Raw genomic sequence first — 17,294 nt, forward strand, 5'->3', positions numbered from 1 at the left:
AGCAATAGCTACGGACCTCCCCCCCCCCCTCTTCCTCTGCTTGTGATATTCGCCATAATGAAGATCTAATGCTCGCTATGATCAGCAAGACTCTCAGTACGACGGAACGGCAAGCGCTGGTGCAGGTCCTTTCCCGTCATGTTGCTGCTTTCGACTTCAAACATAGAGATGCACCCCTTCAGTTACCCTCGTCCCGCGCTCGTCACAGAATAGACACTGGCTCTGCACACCCCATCCGCCAAAAGCCCTACCGAGTGTCATCCTCTGAGCGCAAAGTTATCGCCGAACAAGTAAAGGAGATGCTGAACAAAGGGGTCGTGCAAGAGTCGTCCAGCCCGTGGGCAGCCCCGGTAATTCTTGTCAGGAAAAAGGATGGTTCCTGGAGATTCTGCGTAGATTACAGGCGTCTAAACACTGTGACGAAGAAAGATGTATATCCCTTACCACGGATTGATGACGTCATAGATTGCTTGCATGCCGCTTCCTATTTTTCAACGCTTGATTTGCGGTCAGGTTATTGGCAAATACCTATGGAACCCGGCGACAAAAAAAAAGACTGCTTTCATAACTCCGGATGGCTTACTTGAATTAAATGTCATGCCTTTTGGCCTTTGTAATGCTCCAGCCACCTTTGAAAGATTTATGGACACAGTATTACGTGGTCTAAAATGGGAGATATGCATGTGCTACCTTGACGATGTTGTTATCTTTGGCCGTACGTTTGAGGAACATAACAACCGTCTCAGTCTTGTTCTCGACTGCATCGAAAAAGCCGGGCTGGTTCTGAATTCTAAAAAATGTCGCTTTGGCGAACGTCAAACTCTCGTGCTGGGGCACTTGGTCGACAAGGATGGCGTCAGAACCGATCCTCGCAAGATAGAAGCAGTGAGCACTTTTAAATCACCGCAGTCCGCACGAGAACTTCGCTCATTTGTCGGCCTATGCTCATATTTTCGTCGCTTTATTCCACGATTTGCGGAGATCGTGTATCCGCTGACAAACATCTTGCGACAGGATGAAACCTTCAACTGGACACCAGAGTGTGACGCCGCATTCTCACAACTTAAGTTTGTACTAACGTCAGCACCACTGTTGCGTCACTTCGATCCATCTTGCCCGACTGAGGTCCACATGGACGCTAGTGGTATCGGTGTAGGCGCGGTGCTTGTACAACGTCACAATGGCGCAAAGCATGTCGTGGCATATGCCAGCCGTTGCCTGAGCAAATCAGAACGCAATTACACAGTTACGGAACAGGAATGTCTGGCAGCTGTTTTCGCTGTACAGAAGTTTCGTTGTTATCTTTACGGGAGGCCATTTAAAATAATTACCGATCACCAGTCGTTATGCTGGCTGGTCGGTTTGCGTGACCCCTCTGGCCGCCTCGCACGTTGGGCGCTGCGACTTCAGGAATACGATTTTACGGTGTCGTACAAGAGCGGCCGTCGTCACGCTGACGCAGACTGCCTCTCCCGGATTCCTCTTGTGACTACTGACTGCGACGCTGAGAATTTCGACGACTGCCTTGCTGCTGTTACAAGCACGTTCCCCAACGCGGCTGATTTCCAGAGAGAACAACGCAACGATCTCAACTTGAATCCTCTTTTTGCCGCCGCACGTGCCTCCCAACACAGCGGTCGCTTTACGGTCCCAGACAAGTTGCTCTATAAAACTAACTACTCCAGACCTGGAGCACGTTTTCTTCCAGTTGACCCGAGAGCCTTCGCTCCGAAGTTCTACGTGCCATGCATGACGATGCGACGTCCGGTCACTTCGGCTTCATTAGAACGCTGAACCACACGCAGGAACGCTTTTACTGGCCAAAGATGTACGAAACGACGAAGCGTTACGTCGCTAGCTGCGAGACGTGCCAACGTCACAAGCGCCCGGCCACCGCTACACCAGGCCCCCTTCAGCCGTTAACACTACCCAGCACACCTTTTGAACAAGTAGGAATTGACATTATGGGTCCATTTCCGTTATCTAACAATAAGAAGCGCTGGATAATCGTCTGCGTAGATCATCTTACGCGGTATGTCGAAACCGCAGCTATTCGCTCTTCTACCGCTGCATCCGTGGCGGACTTCTTGCTTCACTCCGTGGTCCTTCGCCATGCCCCACCGCGTGTTATTATCAGCGACCGTGGCCGCCAGTTCACTGCCGATGCCGTTGAAGAATTACTACGCATGTGCACGACACAGTTCCGTCATTCCACACCGTATCACCCACAGACGAATGGCCTCGTTGAACGGACAAACAGAACGCTGACCAACATGCTTGCCATGTACGTTTCTTCCAATCATAAGAACTGGGATGAAGTGCTGCCTTTTATCACGTACGCGTACAACACGGCAAAACATGAAACAACGAACTTCAGCCCATTTTATCTGTTGTACGCAAGGTTGCCACTAAGCCCTCTAGACACTTTCTTACCCTTCATTCTACAAAATGACGACTCTGTATCAAACACCGTGTGCCTCGCGGAAGAAGCCCGTCGAATCGCTCGTCTTCGTACTCTGGCCTCTCAACGTCGTTCGAAGGAACGATACGACGACCGTCACGAACCAGTTTTATTCGAAAAAGGTGACTTGGTGTTACTTTGGACACCGCAACGAAAGGGTGGATTGTGTCAAAAGCTTCTTTCGCGATATTCAGGCCCATTTGTAGTTTTGGAGCGTCTAAGCCACCTCACTTACGTAATAGCTCGTCTTTTGTCCAATGGTCGACGATCGAGCAGAACGCAGCTCACTCACGTGGCTCGCCTGAAACCTTTCCACCCTCCTTGTGCATCATAACTCGCCCTACGGGCTTCGTCTGCTTGCGGGGGAATGTAACAGACTAGAAAAGGGTAGAGAAGAGAAGCAGAGGAAGACGAAGAGTCTTGGCACGATCGCAGTGTGCTGCCGCAAATGACCATCGTTCACCTCCTGTAAATAAAACCATCTTATCACAGCTCGCTGTTACAATATATATATATATATATATATATATATATATATATATATATATATATATATATATATATATATATATATATATATATATATATATATATATATATATATATAATATAGTGGGTCATAGCAACGGAATGACCGGCGCGTGAGTAGACCTTAGACCAGGAAAAGAGAACGACGTAGGCAGTGTTGTGTTGGATTTTCTTCGAGCAAATTCGAGCAAGTGGCTCTTGTACGTTACATTTGGTGGTAGTGGTGACAACGTTAACCCATGTTTACCAGGAATAGGGCTACCGTCATGACAGCAACAGTCGGTGCTCCACAGATGCACCCTGCAGAAGACGACACGTCGTCGACGGCCCTGGAACCTCCTCTCCCGACTAAGCAGGAAAGTTGGTTGCATGGTTCCTCAACACCTTGGCGCAATCCACCTAGGGGGATAGGCCATGATTGGGACGCTGCCTTACTTTTTAAATTAATTCACTTCTTGAAAGAGAGGGTTGGAATAATTAGGTAATATAGGTAATAATATAAAGGTGTTAAATTTCTAAACAAAAACCTTGAAAAGAAAACATAATGAATACACAAAAAAGAAAAAATATACATAAAACAACTGAAGTTACTTATTTATAGCATTCCATTCTTTTAGATTCTCGTAAGAAATTTGTAAAAGCGGTAAAAACGCTTCTGTGGCTGAATCCAAATGCGACTGCGCCAAATGAAAAAATCAACGGAAGTGTGAAGTTTAAGCCCAACTTTCCTAGGAGTTCTAGTAGATTTTTCCTTTGAGTTTTGAATTTTTGGCATGGCAAAAAGAGGTGCTCCAAAGATTGTTTCTCATTACAATAAAGGCATAAAAGCGACTGTGCCAGACCCAACCTGTGAAGGTAAAAGTTCAATGAGGGGACTCGACAACGCAGCCTGGTAATCACTATTTCTTCCTTTCTTGATGAACACCACTTGTTCTTTCAAGAAGACTTTAGCTGTGGGTAGGCTGACACAAGGGAGATTTTTAGAAGTTATTGGCCGTTGTGCGTTTTTCAAAGCGAGCTGCTGTGATATATTCTGAAGTAGGCAAAATGGGTAAAACAGGACAATCAAGGGAAGATACAGCTAGTGCATCTGCATGCTCATTCAGAGCTAAACCTCTATGGCCTGGTACCCAAACTAGTCGGACGAGTCACACATGCGTAGGAATGAGCGAGCAGAAAGTTTCTAAGGTACGCGAAAAAGTTGGCGAGCTTAAGGCAGTACAGACCGAGAGACAGTCTGTTAGAACAATCACCGCTGATAGATCTTGCGGCACTTTACGCAATGCTAGGACTATTGCCAGTAGTTCAGCAGGGCAAATAGGTGTAGAGTCGGGGAATCGAATTAAGAAAGCCCAATCTAGAGAGGATGATACGATTCCCACGCCAGCCTCCTCTTCATAAACAGAAGTGTCAGTCGCTCTCACAATGGATGTTTCTTGATTGGCCAAATAATCTTCCAAAATGTCATTTATAAACTGATATGATAATTTTTTTGCATTCTTGGGATATATATTGTCAAATTCAATCCTAATTGCATCTACAGTGTTGAGCACAAGTGTTTCCCAAAGGTTAACTCTTAAGGGCAGGAAAGCTTGGCATAGGCAGCAGGAGCCCCAGTCTCATCACACATCCCGCCACCAGTGCCCCACCAGCCTCTTTTGTCGGAGCTTGATATCCAGGATCTCCAAATCACCCTCAACAGTCAAGTGCTGGTGCCATTCTAGCTATACCTGACTGCCTGCAAGCCCTTGTTTCACAATGTGAGGCCGACAGACGAGCCCTTATGCAAGATTTCAAAAATCGCTTCACTACCCGCTTGCTACCTCTTTAGGCCACCTTCGCCCAACGTGCCCCGACGTCGGAATTCATCGCCGACCTAGCTGCGCGGCTCTTTGTCATTAAGGAGCAGTCTGGCCTTCAGCAACGTGGCTCTAGGGCGGTCGAACGAAATGTTCCTCTGTCAGCTCAGCCTCGGTTTTTCGGAGCAACCCTTCCACCGCCTACCTTGGATAGCACCACGTCGTGGGCAGTATTTTTAGTGCAGTTCAAGTCCTTTGCTGCCCTAAAAGGCTGTACAGTTGAAAATAAAGCTCTGGCTATTGTTGTGGAGCGCTCCGTGGCGTACCAACTCTTTGGCGAGTGGGGGGGCTAAGCTACCACAACACTCGTCAATATATATATATATATATATATATATATATATATATATATATATATATATATATATATATATATATATATATATATATATATATATATATATATATATATTGTAACGAAGAGCGGCGCCACGACTCCCTAGAAGGCGGACACACCGGCCAACGAGCCACACTCCGGAAACTACAAGAAGGTTTTTGGTGAACTCTATAACAACTCTGGTGGGCGAGGCTGACTGTTGCGTTCCGGACAGAGCGGGATACACGTGGATACTGACAGTACTGCTAGAACTCTTGTTCGGGCTGACCAAGGTTGAAACGCCTTGTTGCATCGGCAGCTCCGATGTCGTCGGGGTTGTATTTTTCGCCGTGAATGGTGCGATCCCGATGCTTCTTGCTTGCGTGCTTCTCGACAGACTGTGATGTAGTGCCTGAGTGCTTGCGGTTTGCAAGCAGTGCTTCTGCGTCTTTCTCGGCGCTTCCTGTGGTGTTGCAGTCGGCGGAATAGCAAGCGCTGGGAGCGTTTCTGGCAACTTTTTTTTATCCAAAAGTGTCTGACCTCTTGTTGGTTTGGAGATCTTATTTTTCGATGTTCTTCAACTGGTGAACGCGCTTCTATTGAATTTGGCGTTCGCCGATGCCCTCGCTGCAGTCTCTCTCGTTGTTTTCCGAGTTTGTGAACTTCGTTTTGCTTGCTTTTCTGGTGCTGCTCAGGAGGTGGCTGTAGTGGTACCCGTTCCGGAATGGGGCATTCATTTCGTTCGGTGTTTGACGCGTCTTGTAGACAGCTGATGAATGGTGAACTGGTGTCTTGCTTGTTGGGCATATTTGGCAATGCGTCATCATTGCTAGCATGCTCTTCAGAGGCTTCGGTGACGGGGTTCATTAAGGTCGCTTTCGAAAGACAACTGTGTACAAGGTTTGATGTATCATGCACTTCTGAATTTGTTCGATTCTTGGATTGGTGACCACTGCATGAGGGTACCACATGTGACGTCGCATCACCAGGTTGAAAATGCAAAATTTTGCAAGCCTGCGGTGCCGTGGAAATGAACTCTTGCGACGAAAAACATTCAGAGTTGAGAGATAGTTTATCAGGGGCTGCTTCTTCGCGGCTCACTATAAGTGATTCTTGCGGCTGGTAGCATGCGACGTTCGATGCGTCTGAGCCTTCTGTGTTTGGAGTTTCTGGTGGCTGCGCACTGGACGGCAACATTGCAACAGGGGTAGTTCGATAAGGTTTGAGTTGTGAATGGCTCTCTTTCTGTGCAACTAACGATGCGAGCTGTTCTGGCGCATGAATCTGGGTGGTAAGTCCAGGGCTTGGCGTAGCATCGTCCGACCTCCGCAGTTCTATCCCAACCATTGTGAGCGTGCTAGATGTGAGATGGACATTTTGAGTTACTAAAGAGCCAAGCGATGGAAAACCAGGAGGCGGGCCAAGTCTGCGAGATGGGGAGTAAGCTGCTCCAATGCGTGAAGACTGATTTTCACTCTTTGATTCATCTTGGTGTTGTTTGGTATTTTCCCCATGTGTCAGCTGGTCTACCATGAACATGGCATCCTTATGACACGAATAGTGACCGTTAGGAGCCTTTGAAGAGCTGCGTCGTAGAAACTCAGGTGGTGGACCATGTAAGCGAGACGAAGCATGAAAGGCATCAGTAGGGTGAGCGACGTCTCGTGTCGTATGTTGGTGCCACGACTTTGGAAATGCCGACTTTCGTGAAGAGAAACCTGGTGGAACGCCACGTTTCTTGAGAAATAAGCGTGGACTGTGACGGTCGAGTGTGTTTGTATGCAGATGGTCGGTAATGAGGAAGTCCTTGTCGTAGTCATTAAAACGGGCGATCATCTCTTCCCTGATCTTTTGCCATGATTCGTCGTTTTCGAATATATGTGTCAGGTAAAACTTGAATGCCTCACCGGAGATGTAGTCAGTGAAGTTGGTGATCATTTCCCGTTCCGACCATGATGCAGTGGTTGCGTGGTGCTCGAACAGGTCGAACCAGTCCTGTACAGGTCCATCGTCCGCTGCTCCGGTGTACTTGGGGATGGAAAGGTCGTCTGATGGTGTTGTCATGATGCTGGTCTTGGTGTAGTGTTGGGATGTACTTTCGTGGTCCACGTTCGGTCACTGCGTCTTGCTAAGACGTTCGGAGATAGTGGCTGGTTGATGAAGTGGCCGCCAGGTCTTCATCCTGCCGACTCGTGTGACGCTACGATGACTGGACGACGTGGCCTGGCGCATACCCCATGTTTATTCTATTCTGCACTTCTTCCTTCTCTCCCCGCCGCGGTGGTCTAGTGGCTAAGGTACTCGGCTGCGGATCCGCAGGTCGCGGGTTCGATTCCCGGCTGCGGCGGCTGCATTTCCGATGGAGGCGGAAATGTTGTAGGCCCATGTACTCAGATTTGGGTGCACGTTAAAGAACCCCAGGTGGTCTAAATTTCCGGAGCCCTCCACTACGGCGTCTCTCATAATCAAATGGTGGTTTTGGGACGTTAAACCCCACAAATCAATCAATTTTTTCGTCTCTACCTCTACTAACCATCACTTGATACGTAATATATATATATATATATATATATATATATATATATATATATATATATATATATATATATATATATATATATTGTAACGAAGAGCGGTGCCACGACTCCCTAAAAGGCGGACACACCGGCCAACGAGCCACACTCTGGAAACTACAAAAAGGTTTTTTGTGGCCGAAGATGCAAAGTAGCGTCCGTTCTTATGTCGCCAGTTGCAAAATTTTCCAGCAGTTTAAGCAACTGCCTGGGTGTCAACCTGGGTTACTAACACCAATCCAGATACACGAAATAATTTTCCACACGATCGGCATTGATTACATGCAACCTCTACCCACCACCACTGCGGGAAATCGTTACGTCATTGTAGCAGTAGACTACCTGTCAAAATACGTGGAAGTGGAGGCCGTGCCATCTCTTGCATCCACTTACATAATCGACTTGCTCAAGCACCGATTTGAATGGATACATGGCTTACCAAAAAAGTTAATATCTGATCGGGCTACAACGTTTCGTAGCGGGGAACTGAAAAAGTACCTTTGCACAGCAGGCGTGCAGCACCACTTCGCCTCCGCGTTTCATCCTCAAGCAAACGGCCTTACTGAGAGAACCAACCAGAGCATCCAGGCACGACTCACTCCATATACGAAGGCAGGGAAAAGAGGAGAGGCCGACTGGGACGTCCACCTTCCGTCAGCGGCTTTTGCGATTAACACGGCACTGCAGACGTCTACCGGGGAAACGCCCTACAAAATTGTTTATGGGAAACTACCACAGCTGAAAGCGGTCCTCAGTCTAGATGCTCCCATTATATTTCCACGTGCCAACAATCGCAAAGTGGCCTGTCAGAAGATCCAAACTGAGGCGATCAAGAAAGCCACCCACGCACAAGAAAATCAAAAGCGCCACTATGACAGACGCCGTAGACCCGCTCCTGCTTACAACATCGGTGACGAGGTCTGGGTGCAAAGGGGCAACAGCGGGCCTGGCAAGAAGCTACTCCCTAAGTTCGACGGGCAATTCATAATTACTCAGCGTGTAGGAGAAAATACCTGGCGTTTGAACACCTCAGATGCGAGCTTCACTCTCGACAAACGCAAAAGAAACAACTATCCCGTGTATGTGTCGCGCTTGAAAAAAACAGTCGGACCGCTGCAGGTTCAATGAGCTGTAATTTCTTTTTTTTTTCGTTGTCAGGTCCGCAGTGTGGCCGAATGTAATGAAGAGCGGCGCGGCAGCAGTGGGCCATGGGCTGGAAAGCGAGGAAGAAGAGGCAGAATAAGAACAGCTGGCCCAGGATCGTGTGTTGTCTCTTGTTTTCGGTCTAGTACATCACAATATATATATATATATATATATATATATATATATATATATATATATATATATATATATATATATATATATATATATATATATATATATATATATATATATATATATGTATATATATATATATATATATATATATATATATATATATGCTGCTTCTGATTCTGCTGCTGTTGCTTCTTTCCTAAGGAGGCTCGGTCTTCATGTACGCCATGTAATGTGGAAACACCCAAGGTGAAAATGTGCTACTGGGAATCCAAATGGTTTCAACTGGCATTAGCCGGGAAGTCAGCTTCGACGAAATGTTGGCTACACTCTGCCAAGTAGTTTGTCACGTGGAATTCGGCACCATGGAGTTCTTCCGCGTGATCAATCGTAGCCATCGTCCACGAAGCGCCACGTTCGCTGGTATCTCGTGAAATGACACCCCTGCTGCTTTATTTTGCTTGCCAGAGGTACAGAATGGAACGCAACAGCAGTGAATAGTGACCGATGAAAAGGCAGGAGAGCTGCACCCTTCAAGCAAACAGAAAAAACGTAGAACTTCCACTGTGACCGAAGGACGGTTTTAAAATACCGGCGGCAAGTTGACTGGGGTGGGAATGAAATATGCGGTAAGAGTCACTTTTCAACTTTATTTCGCTTTGTTGATATTTATACATTAATACTACCTCTTTTAATACGATCGGAACAGCTCCAAACAACGTTCGTGATTCTTTTTAGCAAACGACAGAGCAAGCGCGACAGGCCGGCGTGCGGGTGACGGAGAGCGTCGCTAAGCGGCGTCGGGGGATGAAATCGAGAGCGTATATAGTAACTCTATGCGAGACAGTAAGAACAGGGGAGGCGTGCTCGGAGGCCGCGGCAGCGCTTCCGCCACGCTTCCGTTATAGCTCCCATGGCAGGCAGAGAAAAACAGAGAGGTAACAAGTTCTAACCAACACTGCTGAAGCGATTGTTGAAACATGCAAGTTGTCGCGCCGCCTGGAATAAAGAAGAAAAAACAAAAAAATAACCATTTTTGACGTTTTTGTGTTTTTTGTTGCATCAACTTTATTTAGTTTTTTTATACGCTAGCAGATGACGGCACAAACGGCAAATTCTCACAGGTTTTCACGATGGTGTGTTGGGCTTTTTTCAACTCTGGAGAGCTCCGCTAAAGTGAGCTAGAATAGGGTAGTGGGCTGACTCGCCGGTAGAGGTGTGCGCCGACTGGTCGGCGTGCCGCCGCCGAGAGTTTTCGCAGCGACGCCGACGCCGACGCAAACTGATCGGCGCGCCGCCACCGCCTCCGCCGACGATCTTCATCGGCGCGCCATTTATGCACCAGTACCGAATTTTCACAGATTTGTCTTTTTCTTTTTCATCTTGAAGTATAGCTTCGTTTCACATTTCTGTAGCCAGTAAAAAACAGGCTTTTAGATATCTTCATCCAGCTTTAGAGACCGAGAGTACCACTATGAACAGCGGCACAAGTTCGGCGGCCACTGCATGAAATGACATATTGGACAAATTGACAAAAAATAAATGTAACAGTTACAGCAATGCATAGACGCTGCCATCTAAGGCTTTGTTACAGATTGTGGGTTGAGGAGTACGAACGTTTATTTACGCCAGGCCACACTCCACCGGCAAACACCAACTGAGGACATGCGTATCAAAAACAACTCAGCACCACTTCAACGCCGCCAGGTGGAGCGGCCACACATCACATGTTCGTAGCTGTCTTTCCTGTTGCCGCCAAACCTAGCGGCCACAGTCACACTACACAACACCCCTCCCCTCCAAGTTTGAACTCAGCAGTAAGCCAAGGCCAGTACGTAGTCTCTTAGATGGTGCGGGGTTCCCCGAGCACGCTGCGAGCGACGAAAGCACAGTGGTGGCACTAAAGGCTCGCCATTTGCCTCCACTGGGACAGTCAGTGGAACGGTTCCGCCCTCCCGTGGGGGCACACTGCTAACCACAGCAGTCGGCTGCTCCCCAGGTGCGTCTGGCTCCACAGGGGCCGAACTCGAGCCTTCAGGGGCCACCGGGACAGAACTCGAGCCTTCAGGGGTAGACGTTGACATCGGTCGTCTTTCAGGCTGCGGTCTTTCCAGTTCTGCACCCGCCGTTTGGGTAGGCCCGACCGTCCGGCGAGGGAGTAGGTCCACATGCCTGCGAAGTACTCGACCATCAGGGGCCGTGACCTCATAAGATATTGGTCCGGTTGCACGGGAGATCACTGCTGGAATCCACAGAGGCCCCTGAGCATAGTTACGTGCGAAGACAGGGTATTCAGGCTGAAACGTGCGTGGTTTGGACGGGGAATCTGCCAACCGTGTGGACTTCTCTGGGGCCCGATCAGGGTGCAGGCGGTCCAACATCGTTGACAACTTGCGGCTCATCAGGAGCTCGGCCGGGGATCGCCCCGTAGTCGTGTGTGGGGTTACGTGCTGCTGCAGTGTGAAATCTGCCAGGCGCCGTGCCCAGTTCCCCTGGATGATGCAAGATAGGCCTTCCTTGGTAGTGCGTACTATCCTTTCTGCCTGGCCATTCGTAGATGGGTGGAATGGTGCCGAAGTTACCTGGCGGATCAGATTGCTGTCCAGGAACTCTCGAAACTCTGTGGACTTAAACTGAGCTCCGTTGTCTGAGACAATGATGTCTGGGAGACCATGCGTGGCAAACAGTTTCTGTAATGCACTGATTACTGTCTGTGACGTCATAGAGGATGTTGGGATGACCTCCAGCCACTTTGAATACGAATCCACGACGATTAAGAAGGTCTGCCCTTGAAATGGACCGGCAAAATCCATATGGAGGCGGGACCATGGGTTCCGAGACGCCTCCCAAGGGTGGACGGGTGCTCGAGGCATCTCTGGCCGCGTCTCCTGACAAGAGGAGCAGCATCGCACCCATTTTTCGATGGCAGCATCCATGCCTGGCCACCACACATAGATGCGGGCAAGTGCCTTCATCCAGATAATACCAGGGTGCCCAGAATGCAGTGCAGCACCCGGAACCGCAGCTTTTGTGGAATCATTACACGGTCACTCCAGAGTAGGCAACCCTTGTGGGCAGTCAGTTCGTGCTGCCTTGATGTGAAGGCAGAAAACTCTGGGCCCATGCTGCCCCTTGGCCACCCCTTCCAGACCCAGTTAAGAACACGTGAAAGGGTGCGATCTTTGGCAGAGTGGGTGGCAATGTCCGCTGCATGGAGGGGTGGTTCTGGCAGCGCATCCAGGAGCATGACAACCTCTGCGGGAGAGGGGTCATCGTGGCACTGGTGCTGTAAGGGCAGTCTGCTGAGGCCGTCCGCATGGCCCAAGTGCCTCCCAGCCCGGTGGAGCAGCGTATGTTGGTATCCATTCAGGAAGATAGACCAGCGCAGCATCCGCGGAGACAGCATCTGTGGTGTCTGGCGGTCAGACGTGAACAACCCGAGCAGTGGCTTGTGGTCCGTCTGGATCTGAAAAGGCCGGCCCAACAGGTAGTCGTGAAACTTTTTGACGCCTGCAACCACGGCAAGTGCCTCCTTATCGATCTGTGCATAGTTTCGCTCTGCACTCGACAGGGTCCTTGAATAAAAGGCGACCGGTGCTTCTGTGCCGCCGGGCAATCGGTGGCTCAACACAGCTCCTATTCCGTATGGTGACGCATCACAGGCAAGGATGAGAGGTTGCTTCTCATCATAATGCGTCAAGACTTGATTGGATGCCAAGAGTTCTTTCACGCTTTCAAACGCTCTCTGTTGTGTTTGGCCCCACACAAAGGTAGCCTTCTTGTCCAAAAGTCGGTGTAGTGGTTCCGCAACAGTGGCCTTGTGTGGCAAGAACGCATAATAGAAGTTCACCAGTCCCAGGAATGCCTGGAGTTCGGTCTTCTTTGACGGGCGAGGTGCACCAAGAATGGCCTGTGTTTTTTCTGGGGTCGGATGGATGCCCTCGGCGTCTATTCGAAACCCCAAGAACTCGACTTGGGCGACACCCAGCTGGCACTTCTCTTTTTTACCTTCAGCCCAGCATCCTGGAAACGGCGAAGGACCTCGCGAAGGCGAGAGAGCAATTCTTGACCTGACGCCCCTGCAATTAGCACATCATCAAAATATGGAATTACACCTGGTATTCCACGTAGGAGGGTTTCCATTAGATTTTGAAAGATGCCAGGTGCGACACTGACACCAAACTGCAATCGGCGTACCCTGAATGCCCCACGATGCGTTACGATGGTCTGTGCTGCTGCAGACTCATCGGTGACAGGCAGCTGCTGGTAAGCCTGGGCCAAGTCGAGCTTTGCAAAAATGGTTCCGCCTGAGAGAGAAGCCAATACGTGGCTGACCACCGGCACCGGATATGCATGCTGCTGGAGGGCCTTGTGAATGGTACACTTGTAGTCTGCACAGGTGCGGATGTCTCCATTTCCCTTCAATGGTGTGACAATAGGGGTTTCCCACTCCGCGCAGTCCACTGGCTCCAGAACACCCTGCTGTAGCAGCTTGTCAAGCTCGGCATCGATCTTTTGGCGCAGTGCAAAGGGCACCCTCCTTGCCGTTAGGCGTACTGGCACCAACTCCGGGTTCAAGGCCAACTTCACAGGTGGTCCCTTGTAGCACCCCAGTCCCCCGTCAAAGACAACAGCAAACTCCTCAAACAGCTTGTCAAATGCCGTGGCCAGTTCGTCCATGCGATGCACTCTGGTGACCTTAATTCCTAATGCTGGAAACCAGTCTAGTACAAGGAGGATTTGACGCTGCCCTTTGACAATGACGAGTTTCAGTGGGCCAGCAAAACCACTGAATTTTACTGTAACTGTGGCCATCCCTTGCACTGCTATGCAGTTTCCCTGATAGTCCTTCATAACGACGTCGAGTTGCTTCAACTTCGGGATGCGCCCATTCGGGAAGATTTGCCGGGCCGTAGCCTCGGAGATGAGCGAAAACGTGGATCCCGAGTCCACCTCCATCTCGCATTCCACACCTTCGATTTCGACAGCAACGTGAATCTTCTTTGTCCCGGGCTGAGGCACATCGTGGATGGCGGTCTCCGGGAGGTTGTCGCAGTACGAGGTACTCGCACGCGGAGTGGTCCGCGAATTGTCCGTCCTGCCGTTTGTCTTAAAATTTGCACGGCGGTCCCGCTTCCGTTGAGACCGGCAGACCTTGGCTATGTGCCCTGTTTTTCCGCAACCTCGGCATTGGGCATCACGGAAACGACACAACCGGCGCTCGTGCGGCCCCCCACAACCGGCACAAGATCCGCCCCCCAGTCCTGCGTCCCTGCATTGACTGGTGTCTGCACGCAACTGACGAACACACTCCTCGAGGCCGTCCTGGTCCTCTCCACAGTCGGCGACCGTTCCCTGGTGCACTGGCTCGGTACGCGGCGCGGTTGCGTTTAGTCGCGACTGGCTGGCCTCACGGTCGATGGCCTCAGCGGCGGTAGCTTCCTCGACGGCGCAGGCGAGCGACACTTCTTTTTTCGCCAAAATGCGCCGTTTAGCTTTATCGTTCCTCAGGCCAAAAACGAAACGGTCTCGGAGTGCCTTATCAAGGTCAACGAAGTTGCAGTGCTGTGCAGTCGTTCGCAGAGCCGCGAGGTATGCAGCGACGGACTCACCGGTTGCTTGCTCTCTGCGATGGAACTCGTATCGCCGCGCCAATTCCGGTGGTTTCGGCGAAAGATGATTTCGAAGGGCAGCGATGATGTCCTCATACGGCGTATCTTTCAGCTGGTCCGGCGCGACGAGGGCCTTGGCCAACTGGAACGTCGCGGCCCCGCAACGGCTGAGAAACGTCGACCTTTTCTTTCCAGCGTCCGTAATGCCCTGCGCCTCCAGGAATAATTCGAACCGCTGAGCATAGTCTTCCCACTCGTCCGGCTGTGACAAGTTGAATTGCTCGAGGGAGCCATTGCTGGAGGCCTCCCGTTGTCCGGGGTTCCGCCCGTCCTCCATTGCCGCGCTGGACGTCATGCCGACCTATCCCATCCTCGTCGCCAGTGTTACAGATTGTGGGTTGAGGAGTACGAACGTTTATTTACGCCAGGCCACACTCCGCCGGCAAACACCAACTGAGGACATGCGCATCAAAAACAACTCAGCACCACTTCAACGCCGCCACGTGGAGCGGCCACACATCACATGTTCGTAGCTGTCTTTCCTGTTGCCGCCAAACCTAGCGGCCACAGTCACACTACACAACAGGCTTCAAATCAATTTTGCTGCTTTTCTATGTCGTAATTAGCAATCATTTTGGTCATACAACGTTGAATGTACTGGCCCAGCGTGTTGATGCGTGCGAGTTCACCGTAGCACTATTCGAATATTCATATAGATGCAAAACGGCATCATAATCAGTCCAAGATGGCAGCCTATGATCGTGCCCGAAGCAGGGCGTATACACAGAAGAAATGAAATGGTAGCAGTGCAGCACGAATGCAGCGCGTTAGGTGAAGAACTACACAAACTCCCGAAGGATGAAATCGAAAGGGAGAAGTGTTGTGTTCTGGGTTTCGGTTTCGGAATGACATGTGAGGATGCCAGGGGGCGCCGCTCTGGCATCCAGGTTTTCAAGGCGACTGTAAATAAAATCAGTGTGCATTGGGTAACCGCGGAGTGCGGTTGTTGTTCTTTCCTTCGGCGTTTCGCGCCAACCCGCGTGTTCGGGCTGGTCAGCGTCCCCGCCGGCCGCGTACGTCTCCGTCGGCTGTCTTCTTCTTCTTCTGCTTCGTCGGGACCAGCCAGCCCCCAACACAGCAACGGCATGTTTACATGTGGGGCCAGCACTTCACATTACGTACGGATCACCAAGAACTAGTTGCTCTTCTTTCTGCAGGATCCGAAGGCCACCGCCCCATTCGCATTTCCCGTTGGTGTGCCAAACTCATGTATTATAATTTCAGTGTTCAATATTGTAAAAGTTCTAATAACGTGGTTGCTGATGCACTGTCACGCTTTCCTCTTCAGATACCGGTTACTGAAGAGCGGGATGAGGAAGTTGTTTCATTAGTTACTTCCTGCATTACTAAAGTTGAGCTTCAGGCAGCTACAGCTGCAGATTCCACTTTGTCTCAAGTTCTCAAATATTTACGTGAAGGATGGCCTTCCAAATGTGCTCTTGCTTCTGAATTCTTGCCTTACTTCACAGTCCGACAGTAACTGTCTTGTGTCGAAGACTTGCTTTTCCGTGATGAACGCGTGATTCCCCCTGGTTCTTTCCGTAACAAGCTAATACAGCTTGCCCATGAGGCCCATCCAGGCATTGTCCGCACCAAAAAGAATCTGCGAGACAGGTACTGGTGGCCAGCTTTAGACAAGCAGATCGAGCATGCAGTTTACAACTGCCATATATGTCAGGAAGCTGACAAGTCTGCCAAACCTGCATTTTCTCCGTTGCAGCCAGTCCAGTGGCCTGATCGGCCTTGGCAGAAACTCGGCATGGACATCATCGGTCCTTTGCATAATGTTCCGCAAAATGCCCGGTTCATTGTTTCTCTCATTGACTACCCTTCCAAATGGCCAGAGCCTTGTTTCACACATACGGTTACTTCTGAGGTCATCAGTGAATTTCTGTCTTCAATCTTCAGCCGGGAAGGTTTTCCTGATGCCATAGTTACAGACAATGGTTCACAGTTTCAGTCCGAACATTTCGAGGCTTTTCTTTCACTGCGAGGAATTCAGCACTTGAGGTCATCAGTTTTCTATCCCCAATCAAATTGGCAAATCGAGCGCTTTAATCGCGTTCTGAAGGAACATATCCAGATCGCCCAATTAGAGCACCGTTCCCTCAAGCAAGTCTTGACTGAATGTTTAGATTTGTACAGGTTCACACCACAAGGCACCTGCTCAACTTCTCTGCGGTAGGCAACCGCGAGTTGCTCTCGACATAGTCTCTTTGCCTCGTAACATAGCAGTGTGTTCTCCTGATCAAATCCGTACCAGAGTTTTTTCTCATCAAAAGCAATGAAAAGGTATGTCGACACCTGTCGAGGTGCAAGGCAGTCCAAAGTTCGCACTGGCGATCTAGTCAAGGTTCGTGTGCCAGGCAAGCGCCCCAAGTATCGGGGTCCTTACAAAGTCTTGGGCCAGGTTAGCCCCACTTCGTTTCGCTTAAGTGATGGTAACATCTCGAATGCTTCGCGCCTTGTTATTTTTCATACGGATTCGCCTTCAACACCTAAAAGTCTTCCCCATCACGTTCCGTCCGCGCCTTTCAACTATCCATGAGATTATTACATGTGGCCTCCATGTACAGGCATTTCTTCAAGGGGGGAGGAGTTACCAGT

At 49.8% G+C, this 17,294-nt stretch overlaps 1 protein-coding gene across 1 annotated transcript; it reads right to left on the reverse strand.

Annotated features, from left to right (window-relative positions):
- Nucleotides 1-11,986: 11,986 nt before the first annotated feature.
- Nucleotides 11,987-14,982, reverse strand: LOC142790221 (uncharacterized). The gene is made up of 2 exons (XM_075885201.1): nt 13,199-14,982; nt 11,987-13,094 (listed from the first exon to the last, which is right to left on the reverse strand). Exons 1-2 carry the CDS (start codon nt 14,980-14,982, stop codon nt 11,987-11,989), a joined length of 2,892 nt encoding a protein of 963 aa, XP_075741316.1.
- Between the last annotated feature and the right edge of the window lie 2,312 nt (nt 14,983-17,294).

This window comes from Rhipicephalus microplus, chromosome 2 (assembly GCF_043290135.1).
Source record: "Rhipicephalus microplus isolate Deutch F79 chromosome 2, USDA_Rmic, whole genome shotgun sequence".
NCBI classification, from domain to species: Eukaryota; Metazoa; Arthropoda; class Arachnida; order Ixodida; family Ixodidae; genus Rhipicephalus; species Rhipicephalus microplus.

Bases quoted from the DNA above. Each gene is read 5' to 3' on its own strand.
- LOC142790221 (XM_075885201.1), bottom strand. From the start codon at position 14,982: ATGACGTCCAGCGCGGCAATGGAGGACGGGCGGAACCCCGGACAACGG. The intron at 13,095-13,198 runs GTTTGGTGTCAG...TGCTAATTGCAG, and splicing joins TTCAGGGTACGCCGATTGCA to GGGCGTCAGGTCAAGAATTG.